Source organism: Sorex fumeus, unplaced genomic scaffold, assembly GCF_029834395.1.
Source record: "Sorex fumeus unplaced genomic scaffold, SorFum_2.1 ptg000005l, whole genome shotgun sequence".
Taxonomy (NCBI): Eukaryota; Metazoa; Chordata; class Mammalia; order Eulipotyphla; family Soricidae; genus Sorex; species Sorex fumeus.
This window is the reverse complement of record NW_026606062.1, coordinates 4,844,187-4,865,000: the sequence shown is the minus strand read 5'-3', so window position 1 is coordinate 4,865,000 and position 20,814 is coordinate 4,844,187. Positions and strand designations below refer to the sequence as shown.

General features: G+C 38.0%; 1 protein-coding gene across 3 annotated transcripts in view; it reads left to right on the top strand.

The window, feature by feature from the left end:
• SPHKAP (SPHK1 interactor, AKAP domain containing) overlaps positions 1–20,814 on the top strand; it is a 174,412-nt gene that overhangs the window by 56,510 nt on the left and 97,088 nt on the right. For all 3 annotated transcript variants that reach the window (XM_056121583.1, XM_056121575.1, XM_056121591.1), the window contains exon 2: positions 7,732–7,834. In XM_056121583.1, coding sequence (XP_055977558.1) covers positions 7,732–7,834 — 103 coding nt within the window. The remainder of the gene's footprint in view (positions 1–7,731; positions 7,835–20,814) is intronic.

Genomic DNA, 20,814 nt, shown 5'->3' with positions numbered 1-20,814 from the left:
CCTGAATACTTCGAGGAGTGACTCCCAAACATTCAGTCAGGAATAGCCCTTGAATATCACTGACTGTGAAACCCCTGCCCCCCATAAAATAATGGAGAGGAGATTTGGTTAGTGTTACTTCAGCAGAATGAAATAGATATTTGATTAGAACTGATCTTGAACCAAATGCAACAAGGTAAAATGGAAATTTATAGCCAATGAGAGAATGAGGAAGTCAGTGGATGGAAATGTAGTAAGTAGAGGTACCAAAGGTGAGAGAATCTTTGTTAAATTGACTTCATAAAATTCTTTACTAAACCTGTTCTCCATAGTCCAAGAACAAGGCAGCAGAAAAAAGTGCAAGTCTCTTACTAAGCTTAATTGAAGTTTAGACAAGAAGGGAGTCTCTTTGGCAACAAGTTGAACATAGAACAAAAGTGAGAGGAGGCCAAAGATAGTCCAGGAGAAAAGGCACTTTGCCTCACACACAGATGGTTCCGGTTGCATTTCCTACAGTATATATGGTTCCCCAGCACCAGCAGGGAACACTCGTGAGCACAGAGCTGGGAAGAGCTCCTGAGCACTATTTATTGGGTGTGCCCAACCCTCTCTTCCCAAAGTGGAAGAAATTAAATTATCAGGTGATTTTCAAAACAAATTAGATTTTTGAAAGACTAACAACTGCTGAGCTCCATCTAACGGGTTAATCCCTTTGGCTGAGAGAAAAGTAAGAATGTCCACATGTGTCTATTTGTTTTGAACCGTGGGAAGGTATATTTTTAAATCCTCTAAATTCTTGATGAAGTGCTTCATTAAATAATTTTAATGATGACATCTCATTTCTTGCTCAGAATCTCTTCTGATAGAAGTGACATTTTTATATTTTTTTCAGTTGTTGAGACGAAAAAATTTAATCTCAACCCAAGAAAAGGTCAATAGGACCAAGACCATTAAAGAAAGATAACGAGCACCTTCTAGAAAGTGATCTTCAAGTGGAAATAAGAGCTCATGTTATCTTTTAAAATCTGTTAAAATTGCTTAATTGTACACTGTATTTACTTGACATTTTTGCAACAATACCAGCAGGATCTCGTCTCATTAGAACTATCCTGGGAAATTCTCTAAATTATCTTCTCAGATGTGGTTTCTCCTGCCATCTGTCTCTATTGCGGAAAATTTAACAGCAAATTCAAACATTCTCCCGTGCTTAGTCCTTTGAGATCAATTGGGATGCTTATAAAGAAAAAAAAAAGTTGGCACTAATAAATATTAATTAAGCATCCATACTGTTGCCCATTGTCCTAGGTTTTATGGACCCTTGCTCTCTCATTACTGGGAGCCTAAAGCAATAGTCAGATAAACATTACACAATCATATACCATTGGACAAGTTATAAAATAAGGCATGAATCTCATGTTGTGGAAACACCAAAAGTTCCTATTTTATTTTTTGGTTAGTGTTGGAATAAAGGGACTATGGGGAAGAAAAAAAAGTAAGAGTAAGTACAAGCATGCATGTGTCACATGCATATGTTAAGCACTGTGTCCTGGAGAGGGTTGTTTCCTGGGTAGAAAGCAGGAAAGAGGGAGATGTAAGAGACAGAGACACAAAAGCACAATCGTAATAATCAGAGGAATGGTGGGGGACTTGGAAGTGTTTCTCAAAGAAGAACAACATGTGTAGAGCACAAAGGGCAAATGAAAATGTTTATTTAAGTCATAGATGAATGTTTTTTAAGCTTTAATGAGTACATGAATCATCTGAGTTGAATGCCAAAATGCAGTTTCTGAGTCAGACATTCTTGGGAGGGGGGAGGCGGGGAGAAAGGGGACCTGATTCTCTAAATCTCTAACAAGTTGTCAGATGCCATCAATGCTGCCAAGTCCATAGCCAAACTTGGAGTATCAACATAGAGACAATGCGATTTCCAGTAACAGGCAGTAACTGGGGCACTGTCCCAGTTGTGAGGGTTCTCCTCTGTTTGAGGAAATAGTGGAAGATTCCCTAAGCCATTTTCCTGCGGATGGCAACCTACTTATTCACACTGCATGACCGCACCCCAGTGCTAACTCAGCACCTCTCTCATTTTGGTCACTGACTGTAAGAGAGTCTGCTTCTTCTCCCTTAGGACTTTTGGAAACTTTTCTTCAAATTCTGCTCTTGTACTTTCCTTCCTACCTTGATCTATTTCTTTATTGAAACACATTTAGCAGTATCACCAGTCTGAAAAGATTTCATTAGAAAACAAAGGAGCGTGTCCTAGGGAAGAACTTGTGGTCCCATGCTTCAAGAACAAGCAACAGGGCTCTACGAGATCTTGAAAGCACTTTTAAAAATGTCAATTTATCCAATTTGATATATGCCTGAGTGTAGGATAACACTGTTTTGTACTTCCTGCACAGCCTCAGGTAGTTTAGGTTTATTGGGTTGTTCCCATCACAGTGCTCCCATTTGTCTGTGCTTATTTGTAACTTCTTTCTTTGTGCTCTGTTGACTTGTAAATAGTTTTTCTCTTCTCCCTAAGTCCTGTACATAGTCTATTCAGAGCAATGTCCTTTTTGTATGAACACAAGAAGACATGATTTTGTAATGTGACTCTCAGTGATATTTCCCTCCTGGGCATCTGTTCTCTCACCTGAGCCTCAGCTGCCCTTTCTTCCTACTGCCCACAAAAAGTAGGGTCACGATGGAACCAGGGCAAGCGGTAAGCTATGTGCTACCCTGGCTTCGAGGTGGGCCTGGCTAAAGTGCCACAATGTTTAACTATAAGTTAAGAGTTTGGTCATGGACAAATGCTGTCATGATCCAAAATGCAATAACTAGATTTGGACCCTGCTAGGAATAGGAATGATTAATCTGGCCTGAGAGCTGTAGTCTGAGTCTGTGACAAGATGTCCCCAGGAGAGATGCCCTACAAGTCTCAATGTTATCTCTTACTGTGTCCATATAAAATAGCTAATATTGATATGTTGATAGTTATTGGACTGAGGAAAAGAGGAAAACACTTTAAGGAGGTATTTTGCCTGGAGCAGTCAGGAAGGGCTTTAGAATACCTATTAGGTGGGCCCTCAGGAAGGGCTTTCTTATGTTGATTTTGCTACCTGACTAGGTGCAGTGTTAGCCCAGACTGCAGGGGAGTTGGAGGCTAGAGAGCTGGAGAGAGAGAGCAGGGATGCAAGATGGACCTCGGAGAGACTAGCAAGGAGAACATATGCTGGAGAGAAGCTAGGCCCTCTATAACAAAAATTTCTTCTATGGGATAAACTTCCTTGTAATAAACTGCTACTAAGATCAACCGGCCTGGCCCTCGTCTCTTCCTTCGTCTGCCCTTGGTCAAGAGCTGTCCCGATCCAGGATCCAGGCCACACACAGTGGCTCAAGAGCACTGAACTTAGGTGGTGAGATAGAGCCGTCCAGAAAGCCCTCGAACACACAACCTTCAACATGTGTAGTTTTTTACACCTGAGCTTTATGTTACTGCCATCACTACCTCATCCCGTAGCAACACCAGCACCACATTTATGGACACCACAAACAGTATCTTTGAAAATAATGAAGGAATTTCACTTTATCTCAAAGTCATGGGACAAAATTGAACTCTTGTGAAGTCAGCCTGGAAATTCACATATATACCATGTGGTTTAAAGGGTCTCTTGATATAATAACTATTTATATAAGCTAGGCATCATGAAATTGATTTATACTGTGTTGATGGAGTTGTATTTAAAGGTAAAGGTAAAGGCCCTCCCGTTGATCGTCGATTTGCTCGAGCGGGCCCAGTAACGTCTCCATTGGAGACTTTGTTGTTACTGTGTCTGGCATATCCAATACTCTCGGTAGCTTGCCGGGCTCTATTAGAAGATGCATTTGTTTTGAATAACGGTGCAATGGAGTTCTATTATCACATGTGTGGCTGAGTAACACACTAATTTTAGTTCCTCTGTGTCAACCCAATGCCTCATTTAATTCCCACAATTATATACATATATATAAATATATATGTATACATACATACACACATTTCTCATAACCAATGTATGAGAAAAAAATTGAGTGACCTTGCTGGCAAGCAATACTTTAAAATTCCGTCCTCTCTTTTATTTCTAACTAGGATCTCACAAAAATTATAAAAACAGGAGGAGTTTCACACCAAGATATGTGTCAGTAGTTGTGCATTTTCTTTCTTCTATTAGGAGTTCAGGAGTTCTAAAATTTCTGTGTGTGAAACACTTATGATAGTAGCTTATCTACCTGCAATTCTGTTGTCCTACAAACTGTGTTTAAGGTAAAGGAAGGGATTACCACAAGGGGATTTTACTTTTCCTTGTATAGCCACTATCCTTTTAGTTTGGATCTAAACACCTCTAAACAAATCCACGCAGGTTCCGGGGCCAAGATCTCCAAGCCTACTTGGATTGGAGTCGAGCATCCTCCACCCAGATCCTCCAAATTCCAGTAGGCGGGGGTCACACCCACCACCTGGCCCCCTGGCGCCGTGTAATCCCATCAACGGCCAAGACTCAGAGACTATAAAATCCAGCTCCCGATTTTATAGTCTCTGACTATAAAATTTATAAAATCCTGACATCTTATCAGGACATCTTTTTTATGACATCTTATTATCTCATTCCTACTTTGGACAAACTTGCAGGCTATCGAATGTAGCCTGCCCACAAGGCAGAGTCTGGCAAACTCCCCGTGGCGTACCCAATATGCCAAATACCAGTAACAATGATGGGTCTCATTCTCCTAAAGAGCCTTGAATATAATCTAAGGGCTAGGATGAAAGAGACGTTACTAGGGCCTGCTCGAGGCAATCGACGAATAACAGGATGATGAATGAATGAATGAAACACCTCTGCCCACATCAGTTGCTGTTTTCCTCTGGTGCAATCAAGGAATGTCAAACCTCTGTTTCTACTGTGTTTTATGCCTAGTCTTGACTTCACTTCATGACATAGCCTTCTACTGACTTCATTACTTAGCCTACCTACTTTACACTTCTGTAGTTATCTGATAACTACCTGGACAGGGGTAAACAGAGGATTGTTCCTCTAGTCAGAAACAATAGATGCTCAAGACTTGAGCGTACATAGGGCATGGCCGAGACACAGCCACTCACAAAAACCATAGACTCACAGTATATGACAAAGTTTATTAAGAAACAATGGTTAGAGGCTGAGGGAGAAGGTTTAGTGCTCTAACATAGGTGTTGGAGGGAGGGGAAATGGGGTATTGTCATGACTAGGAGGAAGATGCTGGAGCACTGTTCTTGATGCTCTAAGCTAGACGCAAGGTTGAAGTATACCCGAAGAAGCCTGTTTCCCAAATCTCAAGCCATTGGTCGCTGGCAAATCAAGGACAATTAATCTATGCTATTCTTAGAAATGTTAGGTTCCCCTGGCAAACAACCTGGTTCCCAGAGAAGTCAGTACCTGGGCACTCCCTACAGGCCCAGTGACCTCTAGTGCTAAGGAGATTGTGCCAGGGAGAACTCCAACACACTCCAGATTGTTAGAATATAGAAATGAGGGATGGTGGAAATCCGGGATACATGAATAGCATAATTCTCCAGCTCATCAGAACTGCCTTAGAGGCACACAGGAAAACAAAGGGTCATGACTGGGTGTATTCTTCAGTCTGACTCCTATGCACAGAGCTTTGAAGCATTTTTTATTATAATCAGATAGCTTGGATGTCAGTGATTTTCTTGACTCAGGAGGCAATTTATTACAGAGCAATGTTAGCTTGCTTTCTTGTCTTATCTTCCACAAGTAAATGATTTGAAGCTCATAATAATTACCTGTTTGGTGCACAAATGATAGGCAATGTCTTATTATCAAAAAAGCATTTGGAACAGCACCTGTGGTTGGCTTTGTGGTTGAGTCATGCTTAAATGGAATTAAAAAAAAATCATAGACCCCCCACCACCACCACACACACACACACTGGGGAAAAATAAAGTGAAACTGAAAATTCAGGACTTCTTTGGTATTTTGCCTGATACTTCCACAGCTAGGATATTTTACAGATTCTTCCCCAAACATTTTGCTTGCAAAAGGAAATTTAGAATATAGATGGAGGGTAACAGCTATCTATCTATCTATCTATCTATATATATATGATACAATTTAAAACAGATTTTGCTTGAACTAATCTTTGTGATTTTTACCTGGGTATGTGAACTGTAAAATCACCATCCTATCAGTTAAAATTGTTATTCATAATAAAAATGGACATACTTGTAGATTAGATTAAACACCAACTGAAATGCAATGAAAATTGCTAATCTAAAACTTCAAATTTGAAGGTTACATATTCATTAAAAATTCAATAGTCATTTAAGCCATCTTCAATTTGGGAGAAAAAAAACTTATACATTGGGTTGATGATTATGTAATTAGACCATATTGCAGAACTGTATTTTAATGAACCGCTCACACTAGGAGGTCAACATCACCAAAAGTAAAATGCATAGACTTGAGATATCAATGCATTTTCAATCCAATTGTTTATATTTTCAGAAAGAAATTTTTAAGTTTTAGAGGACACTCTTATTTAAATTAGGCTCAATTCAAAAATCTCTAGTTATGTCATGAAAATCTGATGTAGTAATCATTCCAAATTATGTTATGCATAGAAGATAAGGAAATGACTTTTTAATACTTAAAAATATCTGTGTATCACTTCATGTAGTCATGCACACCAAGGTTTGATAGAAATGATGGAAAGAATTACTTACCGAGGCATTAAAGACAGAGGTACTATAATAATATCCCAGTCATAGAGATAATAGTGCCCTGATCATATTGTAGCAATTTCTTCTTAGTCATTTTAATAATTACTACAATATATTCTATAGTTTTACATAATGGTATATGTAAAATACATTTAGAATGAAAACAAAATAAAGACAAATATATGGTCTGTATTTTCCAAATTCTACACTCCATTCATGGCATTATTTTTCTAATTAAAATTACAGAGTAACCAAACATAGTTTAGTGGATAAGGCTCTTGCTTTAACATGAATGATCTAGATTCAGTCCCCAGCCCCCCAAGTGGTTTCCTGAGTACTGTCAGAAGTCACCTCTGATGATAGACCCAGAAATAAGCCATGAGCACCACTACCATGTGTGTCCCCCAAAGTAAGAGTGAAATATAAATGAGTGATTTTGTGTGTATGTGTTTTGGTTCTGAGTGTTGAATTAACTCAGCCATTGGGAATACATGATTTGGAATGGAAATTTCCTTGCAAAGGCAAACATGTTAACAGCACCAGAAGGCAGGCGGACACGGTGTGTGTGACCCAACACTGTGGCTGGCACAGAGTCGCAGTTCTTTACTTACAGTGGAGAAATTCATGCTGGCGGGTCGTTCCTCCAGTCGAAAGTGAAACCCAAAAGGTGGTTGGTTCCATCAATCACTTCAAAGTCAAGCCCATGAGAGAGCAACAGCACAGTAGGGAGAGTGTTTGCTTGGCAAACAGCTGCCCTGACTTCTATCCCCATATGATTCTCTGCACACCTCCAGGAGTAATTCCTGAGTGCAGAGCCATAAGTAACCCCCCGAGCATCACCCGGTGTGATCCAAAAAGTGAAAAAAAAAAAAAAAGCCCACAAAAAAGGGGCATTATTAGCAAAAAGACGCAGTATCCAATAACAAAAAAATACTTGATCAATGGCAATGCGCTCCCCCTTTTCTGCTGTCTCACTGGATATCTTCTCTCTTGTGTTTTGGGGACACCAACAGCAACTTGGAGTGTCCGCTGATGCAGGTTTTAGCAGCACAACCCGGGAGTGCCAGCAGCAGCTCGGCCAGCAGCCTGGGGAACTCCATCACAGCCTGTAAGAAGGTAACCTTGGCTAGTCCCTTCCTCTTGATGACTGCTCCCGGGATGGATGGGTCTGGGCTTTGATTTTTCACAGTCCTTTAATACAAAAAATCCAGTAGAACGGTTCATAAATGGTTTCTCTACCCCAAAGTTATCAAAATCACTGACTCCAGTAAATCCTCAGAAGGCCCAAGTCACATAAATGGTCAAGGTATGCCTTGACCATTTATGTCTCTCTTATATCTCAATTTCTGTTCATCTACTCTCATCTCAAACTTCAGCTTAGGAAACTGTCTCCAGCATCCTTTCCAAAAACCCAATACAAATTCGCAAGGGCTCAAATGTTACGCTAAGGTTTTTATTCTAAAAAAAAGTATGTTTTCTCTTTTAATATTTTCTTTAAGAGAAATGTAAATGGGAGAAGCGTAATTGCATTGCTTAGAATATAGACGTCAGACTTATCAGTAAATATTGTATTAAGACACTCACATAGCTTTAAAGTCAAAAGACATTGGAGCAACACAAAATCATCTTGCAAACTTATTTTTTCCACCAAATGTAAGACTCATAAACTTAAAGTAAAGTACCACTTGTCATTTCTTTTTATTATTATTATTATTTTTGCTTTTTTGGGTCACACTTGGTTATGCACAGGGGTTACGCCTGGCTCTGTACTCAGGAATTATTCCTGGTGGTGCTCAGGGGACCATATGGGATGCTGGGAATTGAACTCGGGTAGGCTGCATGCGAGGCAAATGCCCTACATGCTGTGCTATAGCTCTAGCTCCTACTTGTCATTTCTTTGCTACTTGCTTTGTTTGGTTTTGTTTTTATTTGATGACCACAAATAAAAGTTCTCAGGGGCTACTCCAACACTGTCTAAAAGTAATTCCTAGTTGTGCTTGACTGACCAAATGCGAAGCTTAAATTGGGATTTGTTGTATGCAAGGAAAGTGCCTTACTTTCTATCTATCCAGCCCACTTTCTTTGTTATTTTTATAGTACACAAAATTTTTTAATGCAGAAAATAAATGTTTACCTAATTGTGTGCAATAATTAACAGACTCAATATAAATAGATATACGAAATGTATAGTAGATACATATTATATATGCATGTGTAATATATATATTATGCAATATAAATTGCATAAATGTATGCTGTATCTACTAAAAAGATTTGTCCAATTCTGAATCTACACCTAAAACTTTTATGGTTATTTAAAACTGAATTCTAGAGAATAAGTTGTGCTTTTGAACCAAATGTAGAAGATACACTAGTGATTAATTATAAAAATATTTGTAAATGCATATGGGACACCTGGTTTTATTTCTAGCACCACATGACCCCACAAAATATTTTATCCACAGATGAATAAATTCTGTTAGCAAGAATTTATATATGTATATAAATTATGCATCATATATATATACATATGTGATGTTTTGAAGGGCTGGAGCAATAGCACAGCGGGTAGGGCATTTGCCTTGCACGCAGCTGACTGATCTGGTGTTTGATTCCTCCGCCCCTCTCAGAGAGCCCGGCAAGCTACCGAGAGTATCTCACTGGCACAGCAAGGCATGACAAGCTACCCATGATGTATTTGATATGCCAAACACAGTAACAACAAGTCTCGCAATGAAGACGTTACTGGGCCCCCTCAAGCAAATCAGTGAGCAATAGGAGGACAGTGCTACAGTGCTACAGATGTTTAGATAATGTATAAAGTATATATATACATAAGTCACTGATTACTGTTCAGTTAAACTTATTGATTCCCTAATTATATCATTGTTTTGTAGTTTTTCAAGTGGCAAATAAATAAGTCTGCACTAGAGTCTGTATATTGATCACATGACCTCACAAAATATTTGATTGCATGCATAAGCAATTATCAAAATAAAGCTGCCCAACTAAGAACTCTCCACATACAATTTGAAGTGCTCCTAAGAGGTGCTCAGTAGACCTGGCAACACATCACAATGAGAATCTGCCAACTGGGCCTTTGATTCAATACTCAGGATCAAAGATGAGGTATTGTTCAGACCCTGGGATACAGGATTATCCAGTCCCTCCCCCTGTAACTCTCCACCCCTCACTCCCCATGTTCATGGTCATCCAGGGTCACACCTGCTGGTGCTTAGAACCCTCCAGGATTTAGGACCTTTCAGGGCCTCCTAAATCCTGGAGGGTTCTTATGCATGTAATTTGCATAAGGGAGACTTAGAATCTCTCCCCAGTAGTACATAGTTCCCTGAGCACCCTGTGAATATTCTCTAAACATGCACAAATGTGGCCCCCAGACAAGCAATAACAAAAACCATGCATATATATACATAAATTTAAAAGCAACATCTAAAACCCAGCAATTTTCCAGAGATCCAATCAGGCTGAGGCACGTGCACAGCACGAGCCTAAATTTCCTGAATAATACACTCCACCCCACTCTATGTTTTATATAATTTATTATTCTTTCTTCTCTGATGAAATTCTTATAAAGATGGCAGTGCTAAAATTCCTGCTTTTAAATGCAAGAACTAGAGACATCAGGATTCTAAATAATTTACAGTTACTTAGAGAAGAGCTAAAAATCTTCAAGTTCTAGGTATAGATTGTTTAACTCTTGGACCAAATTAGAAAGTCCTCACCAGCTGCTATTTTAAATTATATTTATTTTTAAATCTGTTCTGACTGATCTGAGCCTGGCATTTTAAAAAGGACTGCAAGCAGACTGCCTGAACTGAGCACTCAATTCAACCACTACAAGTAATGTGTACTGGAGCAAATTATGTCACCTATTCACACCTAGATTTGCTCTTTTGAAAACAAAACAAATATTACCTGCTTCATAAGGTGAGACAAGAATTCAATGAATTAATACCTGTGAAATGTTTAAAGCAGTGCCTATCGTATTGTAAATCTTCAGAATAAAAATGACCAATTTCTAATAATATTCTACCAAATATACTATACCAGGAAATAATTCAGTAATAAGGCACTACCATCTGAAAAATTTTGTGACATTATTATCCAGCTCGATATTTTTCTGGTAAAATGAATATCAAATGCATTTCCTTAAAATTAAATTGTGTGTAGGGTCAGGAAGTAGCTCAGAGGTCTCAGGCATGTAATTTGCATAAGGGAGACTTAGAATCTCTCCCCAGTAGTACATAGTTCCCTGAGCACCCTGTGAATATTCTCTAAACATGCACAAATGTGGCCCCCAGACAAGCAATAACAAAAACCATGCATATATATACATAAATTTAAAAGCAACATCTAAAGTTTCCAAATAGATTCATCAGTATATAAATATATGTAATCATATATGCATATAACATATATACATTAATAATAATTTAGGTTTTAAATAGATTAATATTCACCCCAGATTTACTTCTCCTATTAGTACTAGTATCTTGAACTATATGAACTCGACTTTTATATAGATCAAAAATAGTGCTCCTGCCTAAAGAGAATTAAAATTCTGTTAGATTTGGGAGAAATAGAGACATATCTTAAATGATCCCATATTGAAGAATTTGCATTCTAGTTTGGGAAGAAGAACTGATTTCTTATGTTAAAAGAAGAGTAATAATATGCAAGTTAAATAATTGTACAACATACAGTAATATATGGATAGTATATTATGTGAAAAATAAAGCATTTTTATTTATTAAGACTAAGAACAGAGAGAATGTAGATATTCAGAAAGAGAGCAAGATCTTTTTTTTAAGACAAGGATATTTATTTCACTGCTACTACTCAATATAATATTTGGAGTACTTGCCATATAATTATGCAAGAAAATGAAATTAAAGAAATTCAAATTGGTAAAGAAGTCACATTATCATTATCTGTGAATGACATGATATTGTACATAGAAAAAACTAAGGTCTCAAATAAAAATAACTTCTAATAACAATAGATTTATACAGTAAAGCATTGAGCTACAAAAATCAATGCACAAAAATATGTCCTATTCTTATATCTTTTTTTATTAGTGAAACACCATGGGGTACAGTTGTAGACTTACAAATTTTTGTGCTTGGGTTTCAGTTATACAGTGATCGAACACCTATCCCTCCACCAGTGCCCATTCTCCACCACCACTGATCCCAGTATCCCTCCCACCCCCATCCCCCCATCCCACCTTAAGTCTGTGGCAGAGCATTCCCTTTTGTTCTCTCTCTCCTTTTTAGTGCTGTGGTTTGCAAAAGAGACATTGACTGGCAATCATGTTCGGTCTATAGTCTACTCTCATCATGCATCTCCCAACCTGGGAGAAACCTTCCAACATCCTTTATTTGGTGCTCCCAAATAAAGGAGAGGCAGATCTTAATGTGAACTACAGCAGACTATGAGATTAGAATGGGTGAAGAGAATAACCAAATTTAGGGAGTTCCCTACAAATTATGCAGAAGAATTAAATTAATTTGTGCTTTTGCATACTGGAGATCATTAATACTATTTGTAATTCACCATTTCACTTCAAATATCCCCTTAAGCTTACATAATAATTGCATTCAATAGTATCCATTTGTTGAATATTCATTTGCACTATGTGGTACAGACTGTGTAGGCACTAATTGTTTTCCTTCCTTTCAAAAAAAGTAACTAACCAATATTTTCTTCTTGATTGTATCCCGAACATAGACCATCTATAAAAAGACTAAGTACTGAATAATTTTGTGCCTTAGTTTTGTTATTTTATGTTACTGCAAGCTGTTAATCAGAGATAATTGGAATGGGAAAGTAATGACAAACTATTTTTGTAAATGCACTTAATATTTATATGCATCTATTATATGTGTGTGCACAAAGAGACAGAAACAACAGGGATATTTCTATTCTAGAAATAGCACACCTGCTGACTGAATCACCCCTCTTCACAGTCAATCAGTCTTCAGTAAGAGTTAGACGGGTAATTGAAATCTATTGATAATGGCCCAAACTCATTTCATATAATAGCTTCATCTTCTTTCCCATCAACCCTTCTAACCTAAACTGATATATTGCTAAATCAACTAGGGGAAGAAATTAAAAAATGAAAAAATGTAGACTGAACTTCTTAAATTTGCTTCACAGTGATCCTTTGAGGGTTTCAGAAGTCTTATCAAGTTTAGCAGTCTCAGTTCCTCGTTTAGTATTGGGAAATATGGTTGCTGAGAGCCACAGTTATGAAAACACAATAGCATTGAAAACATGACATTGGTAGAATTATCTGAAGGAGAAACATCTTAATACATGAGAAATGCTTGTCAGTAGCTACTGCTTTTTCACCGAAAATTAGTACTCCTATACCCTCCATTAAATGAGGGCTCTAAGTAAACTTGTTAGACTTGGAACTGACCTCAGAACTTTGCTTACCACAAATCTCCAAGCTATCCAACTCTCAATATATCCAAGTTAGAATGTAAGATAACTGCTATGAGAATCTAATTTAGCAAGTACCAAACTCAATGGGAAGCTTCAAAATAATGCAGGAAGTAAGAATGGAAAACAAATACGTAATGGAATAGGACACAAGAGCTCTCCATATTCATATATTGGATTTTGCAAAAAAAAAATCACCTGATGTTTCTATTTCATAGGACAACTCCTTTATGTAAGAGAATGCAATCACCATTGTTACACTGAATCATTGGAATGTTCCATAAAGTTTCCCATTGATTACTCATTTATATGTGGTAAAAAATGAAGTAATAGGAGCTGGAGTGATAACACAGCGGGCAGGGCATTTGCCTTGCAAGTAGCTGACTCAGGTTCAATTTCCAGCATCCAATATGGTTCCCCGAACACCGCCAGGAGTAATTTCTGAGTAAAACAGAACCAGGACTAACTCCTGAGCATTGCTGGGTGACCCATAAAACAAAAAAACAAACAAAAAAAGAAGTAGTAGGTTTTTTCATATCCTCTTTAGGATAGCATCTAAGTCTTCTATCTCTTGGGAGATAATGGGATATCATGTAACAAACTTGTATTTGGAATCCAAAGGCCAGATGAAATTCCAAGTTTCTCTTCTTACTATGTGATTTTTGGTCAATAGTGTCACACATGGGCTGGAGCGATAGCACAGTGGTAGGGCGTTTGCCTTGCACGCAGCCAACATGGCCTACCCGAGTTCGATTCCTCCACCTCTCTCGGAGAGCCCGGCAAGCTACCAAGAGTATCTCGCCCGCATGGCAGAGCCTGGTAAGCTCCCCGTGACGTATTCGATATGCCAGACACAGTAACAACAAAGTCTCCAATGGAGACGTTACTGGGCCCACTCGAGCAAATCGACGAACAATGGGAGGGCCTTTACTTTACTTAGTGTCACACATGTGCCAAAACACCTTAGGTCCTGTGTTTTCATTTCTGTAAGCCTAGGCTCAATAATTAGTTGATCCTGGATAAATATTCTTTACACAAGGATAACATTTATTTTAATAAGAATTTTAAACTAATTTCAGTGTACCATGTGATGGGTTCTCATTAGGCTGAATACTTTTACAGTATCACAAGTCACAAATCAGTATATTGTTTACATATTTTTATTTTACAGTATATTTACAGAATATTTTACAGTATATTTTTCTCTATTTTAAAAATATTCCGATAACATATTTTCACAATGGCTGAACATTTTCAGCCAAAGCTGCAGCATGGACTGAAGATTTGTTGCTTAGAGTGTAGTAGAAGCAAATTTTCCATTAAGAGTCACAGGAGAAAAGAATTGTTAGAGAAGATTAGCACCCCAAATGCTCTTTGTCATGTCAGTGAAATCTGCCTTAAACTTACACTCATCAAAGATAGGAAAGTGAATACATTTCAGGTTCCCAGAGGCAGAGTATGATCTTAATAAGGCATCTGCACAGCACTTTACCACTCCTGGCTAGCTTGTAATTTTTTTTCTGAATATCTGAAAAACGAAAGAGTAGATATCCCTGAGACTTCATCTTATTAGCAAAGTAAAATTTAATTTAAGATCCTGTGTATATGTTTTGGTTTGTAGGCCACACGTGGCTGTGTTCAGGGCTTATTCCTGGCTCTTTGCTCAGGAATCACTTCTGGTGGGGCTCAGGGGCCAATATGATGCCCCCAGATGGAACCCGGAACCTTGGTCAGCTGCATGCATGGCAGGCAAATGGTCTACCTGCTGTACTATCTTTCCAGACTCAAGCTCCTAGTATTTTTGTTTGTTTGCTTGTTTGTTTTTGTTTCTTTGTTTTGTTTTCTTTTCTTTTCTTTTCGGGTTACTTAGCGATGCGATGCTCGGAGTTACTTCTGGCTCTGCACTCAGGAATTATTCCTGACGATTGCATGGGGACTATATGGGATTCCAGGGATCAAACCCAGGTCGGCTGCATGCAAATGCCCTACCCACTGTACTGTCACTCCGGCCCCCAAACTCCTGTATTTTGGATGACGTTCATTTTCAGAATCTGATTCATATCTCTAAGCACATCTTTTATTAGTCAGTAGTCATGTTTATAGCCCAAAGCTCCAGTTGTACGTAATAATAAAAAATAACTGGAATATTTTACATCTGTATAAGCTGCTTCATTGGAAGAAAGACTTAAACAAGAAAAATAAATAAAATTAAAATAAAAATCAGTACAATAGATCCATACTCATCTCTTTATAGAAGCAGACCTCTAGACTTTCCCCTTGGAGTATAAACCAACTTTCCCTTTTGATCAAAAACTTGACAATGGTCTTCAGGCCTGCATTCTGCTCCTAGAGAATGGTTTGTCTAGATTTATGGAAATTACTCTATAACCTGAATTACCAATGTTCTGTGGAAGTAGTAGATGACTTTAAAGAAACAGAAGATTATGATGAAAGAAATGAATCACTGTGTTATGTAAAATAATATTAAAAAGACAGTCCACTATGTCTAGAAGGAATCTCTTAGAGGTACAGAGTCAAGTCTGTCTTCCTAGGAGGGGCATATTGGCTGTGGATAGAAGAGTGGGATGAGGAGAGGTGGAATTTGTGAAGCCTAAATACAGGTATAGGGAATAGAGAAAAAGATGTCCAGTGAGATGCATGTGGACTTCAAAATTAGTACTAACTCTTAAGTTGTTCTTAACTTAAGAACAAACACTATCTATTTGGGAGGCCAAGACGTTTATGTGGTGATTCCAGGAGATCCTTAGGAAGAGGATCTGGGATTCATGCTGGTAAAAGTAGATCATGGGTTAAGCTTCATCCTTGTTGCATCAAAAAAGTGAAAGTCAGAACCTAAGTTCTGTGAAACATGGCTACAGGGACTGGAGAAGATAAGACCCGACCTTGCAAAGCAGCCCAGAAACGAGACCCCACAGAAGGGAATTGGCAAGAACAGGGTGTTAGCACCAGGTGTCCGGCTTGAGCCTCACTCGACCTCCTACTCACAAGACACAGAAACTGTCACATATGCTCATCCTAACTGCAGCATCTAAACTTGACTGGGATTATAGTGGGGCAAAGCAGAGTTGGAAAGGTGACAGGCCAATAATGCAAAACTTTATGTGATTGGACCTTTCTGTAAAGCCAACACCCTATATAAAACATGTGTGTATTTGGCAAAAAAGTGAACAGTCACCAGCTGCTCCTGGAAGGTGTTTTCTCCATTCACCCATCATTCTTCACCCCAAGTCTGCCCGAATCCAGTGGGTAACGTGTCTGGGCACTGTTGGGGAAAAACTGTTTCCCAATAAAGTCCCCTCTGAGGAAATTGCACATGCCATACACAGAAGTATATGTGTATGGTAACCCCATATAGATACCTTGGAAGTCTTATGGTTTCGAAGACATCAGAACACAGATAACGAAGACTGCTGCACCCAGTTGCTTCTGCCTTCAGCAAAAGGGGCCAAAATACCAACCATTTTCTTATCTTTGAACCAAAAAGGTCCAGCTGAGGAAGAGGTGTGTCTGCAGGTACTATGAGGCAAGTTCTTTCTTTGTGAAATGTCAGTTCAGAGACCCCACATGAAAATATTTGAGCCATAGCTTATTTCACAGGTTTTTGTTTTTCTTTTTATGGTTCATTGTCATATTCCCAAAATCAGTGTGTGCAAAGATATCTATTTAGGATTCCACATCATCTCTCTTTGCTTCCAACAATTTCTAGACAGTGTTTAAGATTCCGGTATGCTAGTTTTAGCAGATCTCTACAGCTCTGTCCCATATCTTCTTTGTTGTGTGAAGAACTCCTGGAAGGATCTGGAACTATTTTTCCTTCTCCTTAAGCAAAAAAGTAGGGCTCTGAAAACCCAAAAATAGCCTGTAACATTTTGTGGGACAGAAGATACTGCTGCATTACTGGAATTAGGCAAATGATCATTATGTGAATTTCGTAACCAAGCTAAACTTTGTTGGCATTTTGTATTAGATATCTCTATCCAGTAATGGAAGGGTTGAGAATATACTTAAATTCTTTAAATTCTTTAATTCAGCATTCAAAATTCTCCTTTTTACTTTGAGGTGTTTTTGTTTATCTGTTTGTTTGTTTTAATAAGTTACGGTACCTAATCCCTTTCTTGAAGAATTTCTTTCCTTCTAGTCTCCCATGTAAGAAACCCTCTTAATTTTCTTTTCTATGGAATAAACACCATCTTCCCACCAGTCCTAAGAGCACTCAGATTTCCATTTGGCTTGGTCTTGAAAGGTGTCCAGCTATCAATTTCAATTCAACCAATGCCAGGCCAGGAAGGAAAAAAATGATTCAAATAAACTTGAAAAACTTTCGAATGGTAGGGTCAGGGAAGGGGGGTTCAGTTCACAAATCATCAAGAGTCAGCTCCCACATTCATATACTGGCATTCACTCTCTGCAATGTTTTAAGGAGATTCACCTTGAAAGAGTCACATGAAGACTCGGAGAGAATAACCAAGAGGTCAATCTATCCCTTGGGAAATTACTATCTATCTGCAAGTATCTTAAGTAGTGGTTTCTAGTAGCTACTTGCAACAAACAGGCCTCAGAATGAGATTTATCATTTTTATATAAATTGCCAAGGACTTGAACAAACACTTCAGTTTTACATGACTCTTTCACGAGTTGTCTCTTTGTCCAGTGGCCAAATTTGCACTCCCCACATCACCACACAGAGTAATTCAAATTCAGCGAGCAGCCTTCATGCAAGTTCTGTAATTTCCTACATGTGTGGGGTTTTTATCTTATATATATTTTCTTTTAACATTAAAGAACACATTGAGTGAGGGCTGGAGGGATAACACAGCGGGTAGGGCATTTGCCTTGCACGCGGCCAACCCGGATTTGATTCCCAGCATCCCATATGGTCCCCTGAGCACCCACCAGGGATTATTCCTGAGTGTAGAGCCAGGAGTGACCCCTGTGCATTTCCGGGTATTACCCAAAAAGCCAAAAAAAAAAAAAGAACACATTGCCCAGGACAGCATCAGACTGTTTCCAAGGAGCAATTAATAGGTTGTCCTCTAGTTTGAGTCTCAAGTTTGCACTTCAGGATTCAAGCACGTCCTAAAGCTACCTAGTACATTTTTGTCACGTGGTTATTTTCTGACTCAAATTGTACACATGATTATATTAATGTCAAAGAATAGAACCTTTCTGTTTATAAAAAAAGATTTATTTTTATTTCATTTATTTTTATTTTTTAATTTTTTTATTGAATAACCATGAGATGCAGTTAAAAATCATTCATGATTGGGTTTCACTCATACAATGATCCAACACCCATCCCTCCACCAGTGTACATTTCCCACCATCGATGTACCCCAGTATCCCTCCTACAACCCTCCACACCCTCCTCAGCCTACTTCTATGACATTTATCTTCCTCCATCCTCCCTTTCTCTCTCTCCTTCTGGGTTTACAATACAGATACTGAGAGACCATCATGTTTGGTGCTTTACCCACCTTCAGCAGGCATTTCCCATCCAGAGCAGTCACTTCCAACCATCAATGTCATAGTGGTTCCATCTTATAAAAGCCATTTAAAAGTTGCATTACTACATGACATTTCTCAGAAATGAGTATTGCATCAATCAGTGTATTCCATGTTGATTTACAGAGATCTTTGGTTAGTCTAGGTCCATATTGTTGAAGATAATTCTTGGAGAGTCTCTCATTCTATAAAACTTGTTTTATCTGAAGTTCGGGCATCTGTATGTTTTTTGATGATGTATGACAATTTCGCCTTCTTTCCTGTTTGAGTATATTTTCTCCCACCTCCTCCAAAGTGAAATAAGAGAGAGCCTGAATTTTAGATAAACTTGTAACCAACCATTCATTCCCTTGATAACTTTCGCCAACAAACCCTGCCTTTTCTTCTTGAGAATAGAGAAATGTGTTCCAAGGTTTTAAAAGAACTCTATTATTTTCCAGTATTTTTCTAACAATCAATTTCAAGTTTTCCAAATTGTGATGCGGCAATAGTGTAAAAATGAATGACTCACATTCGACCAAACAGATAATCATATTACCAGATATGAATAATCAAACAAAATTATTCAGACTTTAGGAAGATTTTCCTTTTTTGTCAAGAGAGGCTAAATACAAAGAATATAGGCAGCCAGCCAGTGGAACCATGATTACAAGTAAAATGTTACTTTAACATTTAATTAAACCTTTTGAGAAACTGAGACTAAGTCACTTAGTTTTCTAAGCCAATTTTTTCCTTCCACACTGTAATTTTATTTCCACTTTGTTTCTTTGTCCTTTCTCGGCAGTTCACCGGGCTTTAAATAAATAGTGCCTTTTTCTATGAAATAATGGAAAGAGAGAGAGGAATCTAAAGATTATAGCTTTCTCAGAAAGCTTGGCTGAGGCACAGACCCAATTGACATAAAATGAAATGTGTAAAATTCTACAAAATCTTCTAACTTCTAGTTGTGAGTGTATATGGGGCTTTTATGCTAAGCAATTTAAAGTTAGTGATTAGATATTATTATTAGATATTATTAGATAAAGTTAGTGATTAGCCAGTGATCAAATATCTCCAAATTGTAAACAAAAGTTTTCTGGAATCTTCAAATGCATCAAGACGCTAAAGAATACCAGCTCCAGCATAGCAGTGGACTTCGTTTTAATGAAAAAAAAATGATAAAATGTTCTTCCCATTCCTGGATCACTCTGTTTCCCTTCATTCCCCTTTCATGTTGAATGTGAATACACACTCATGACTGGAACCATCAGTTTGGCTGATAAATTGTCCTGAGAAGCTCATCCTTCAGATGAATAAGTGAAAGGATCCTTCCTCCATTCCGATCCCTGTTCCATGAGAATTTAAAAGAGATACCTCCCCTAGAAAATACTTTACAAAACAACAGCCCTTGCTTTTGACCTTGTTTTCTCTTTTTATGACTTTATATTGCAATGGTTTTCCTGCCATTTACATTATCTGATGAGATGAATGCTTTTAGAATAATACACAATTGCACATACACATGTGACTTATTTGATTGGGATCTATCATCCCCAGTAGTTTGACATTGTCATTATTTGGGGTTTGCTCAATACTGACAGCTGCTTAATACTTCTTAGCAATATCAGTCAGAAGAGCAGGGCTTGACTCATCATAAATAGTCTTTAAATATACAAAGGAGTGACTACAGTTTAGTAAGGAGTCAATTAGTCTTCTCTTTGAGATTTTGCTCTAAAAGCATTCATGTTCTCATGACTCTGACCAGCAGCAATGTGGAATCCAAATTCATATTTTACTTTTAGATGACTCTTGATAAAGGAGAATAGCGACTTAAAAAATTAACAAGCCATGTTAAAACATCACCAGGTAGAACCCTAATTTAATTAGAGTAAAATCTGGCAATAGCAGTGATTTAATTGTATGTTTAGTTCCTTCTCCCAAACTTTGCTATTGGGAATGAAAATGATCGTTACATTTATAAAGTAAACGGAAATCTTATTCTGCTACAGTTACCACACTTCCTAGTAGTAATCCCACTAAAATGAATTTATTCAACACCATAAAAAACACTAAAGAAAATACTGTAGAAATAAATTACTATCGTTTTTTGCACACAGGAGTGA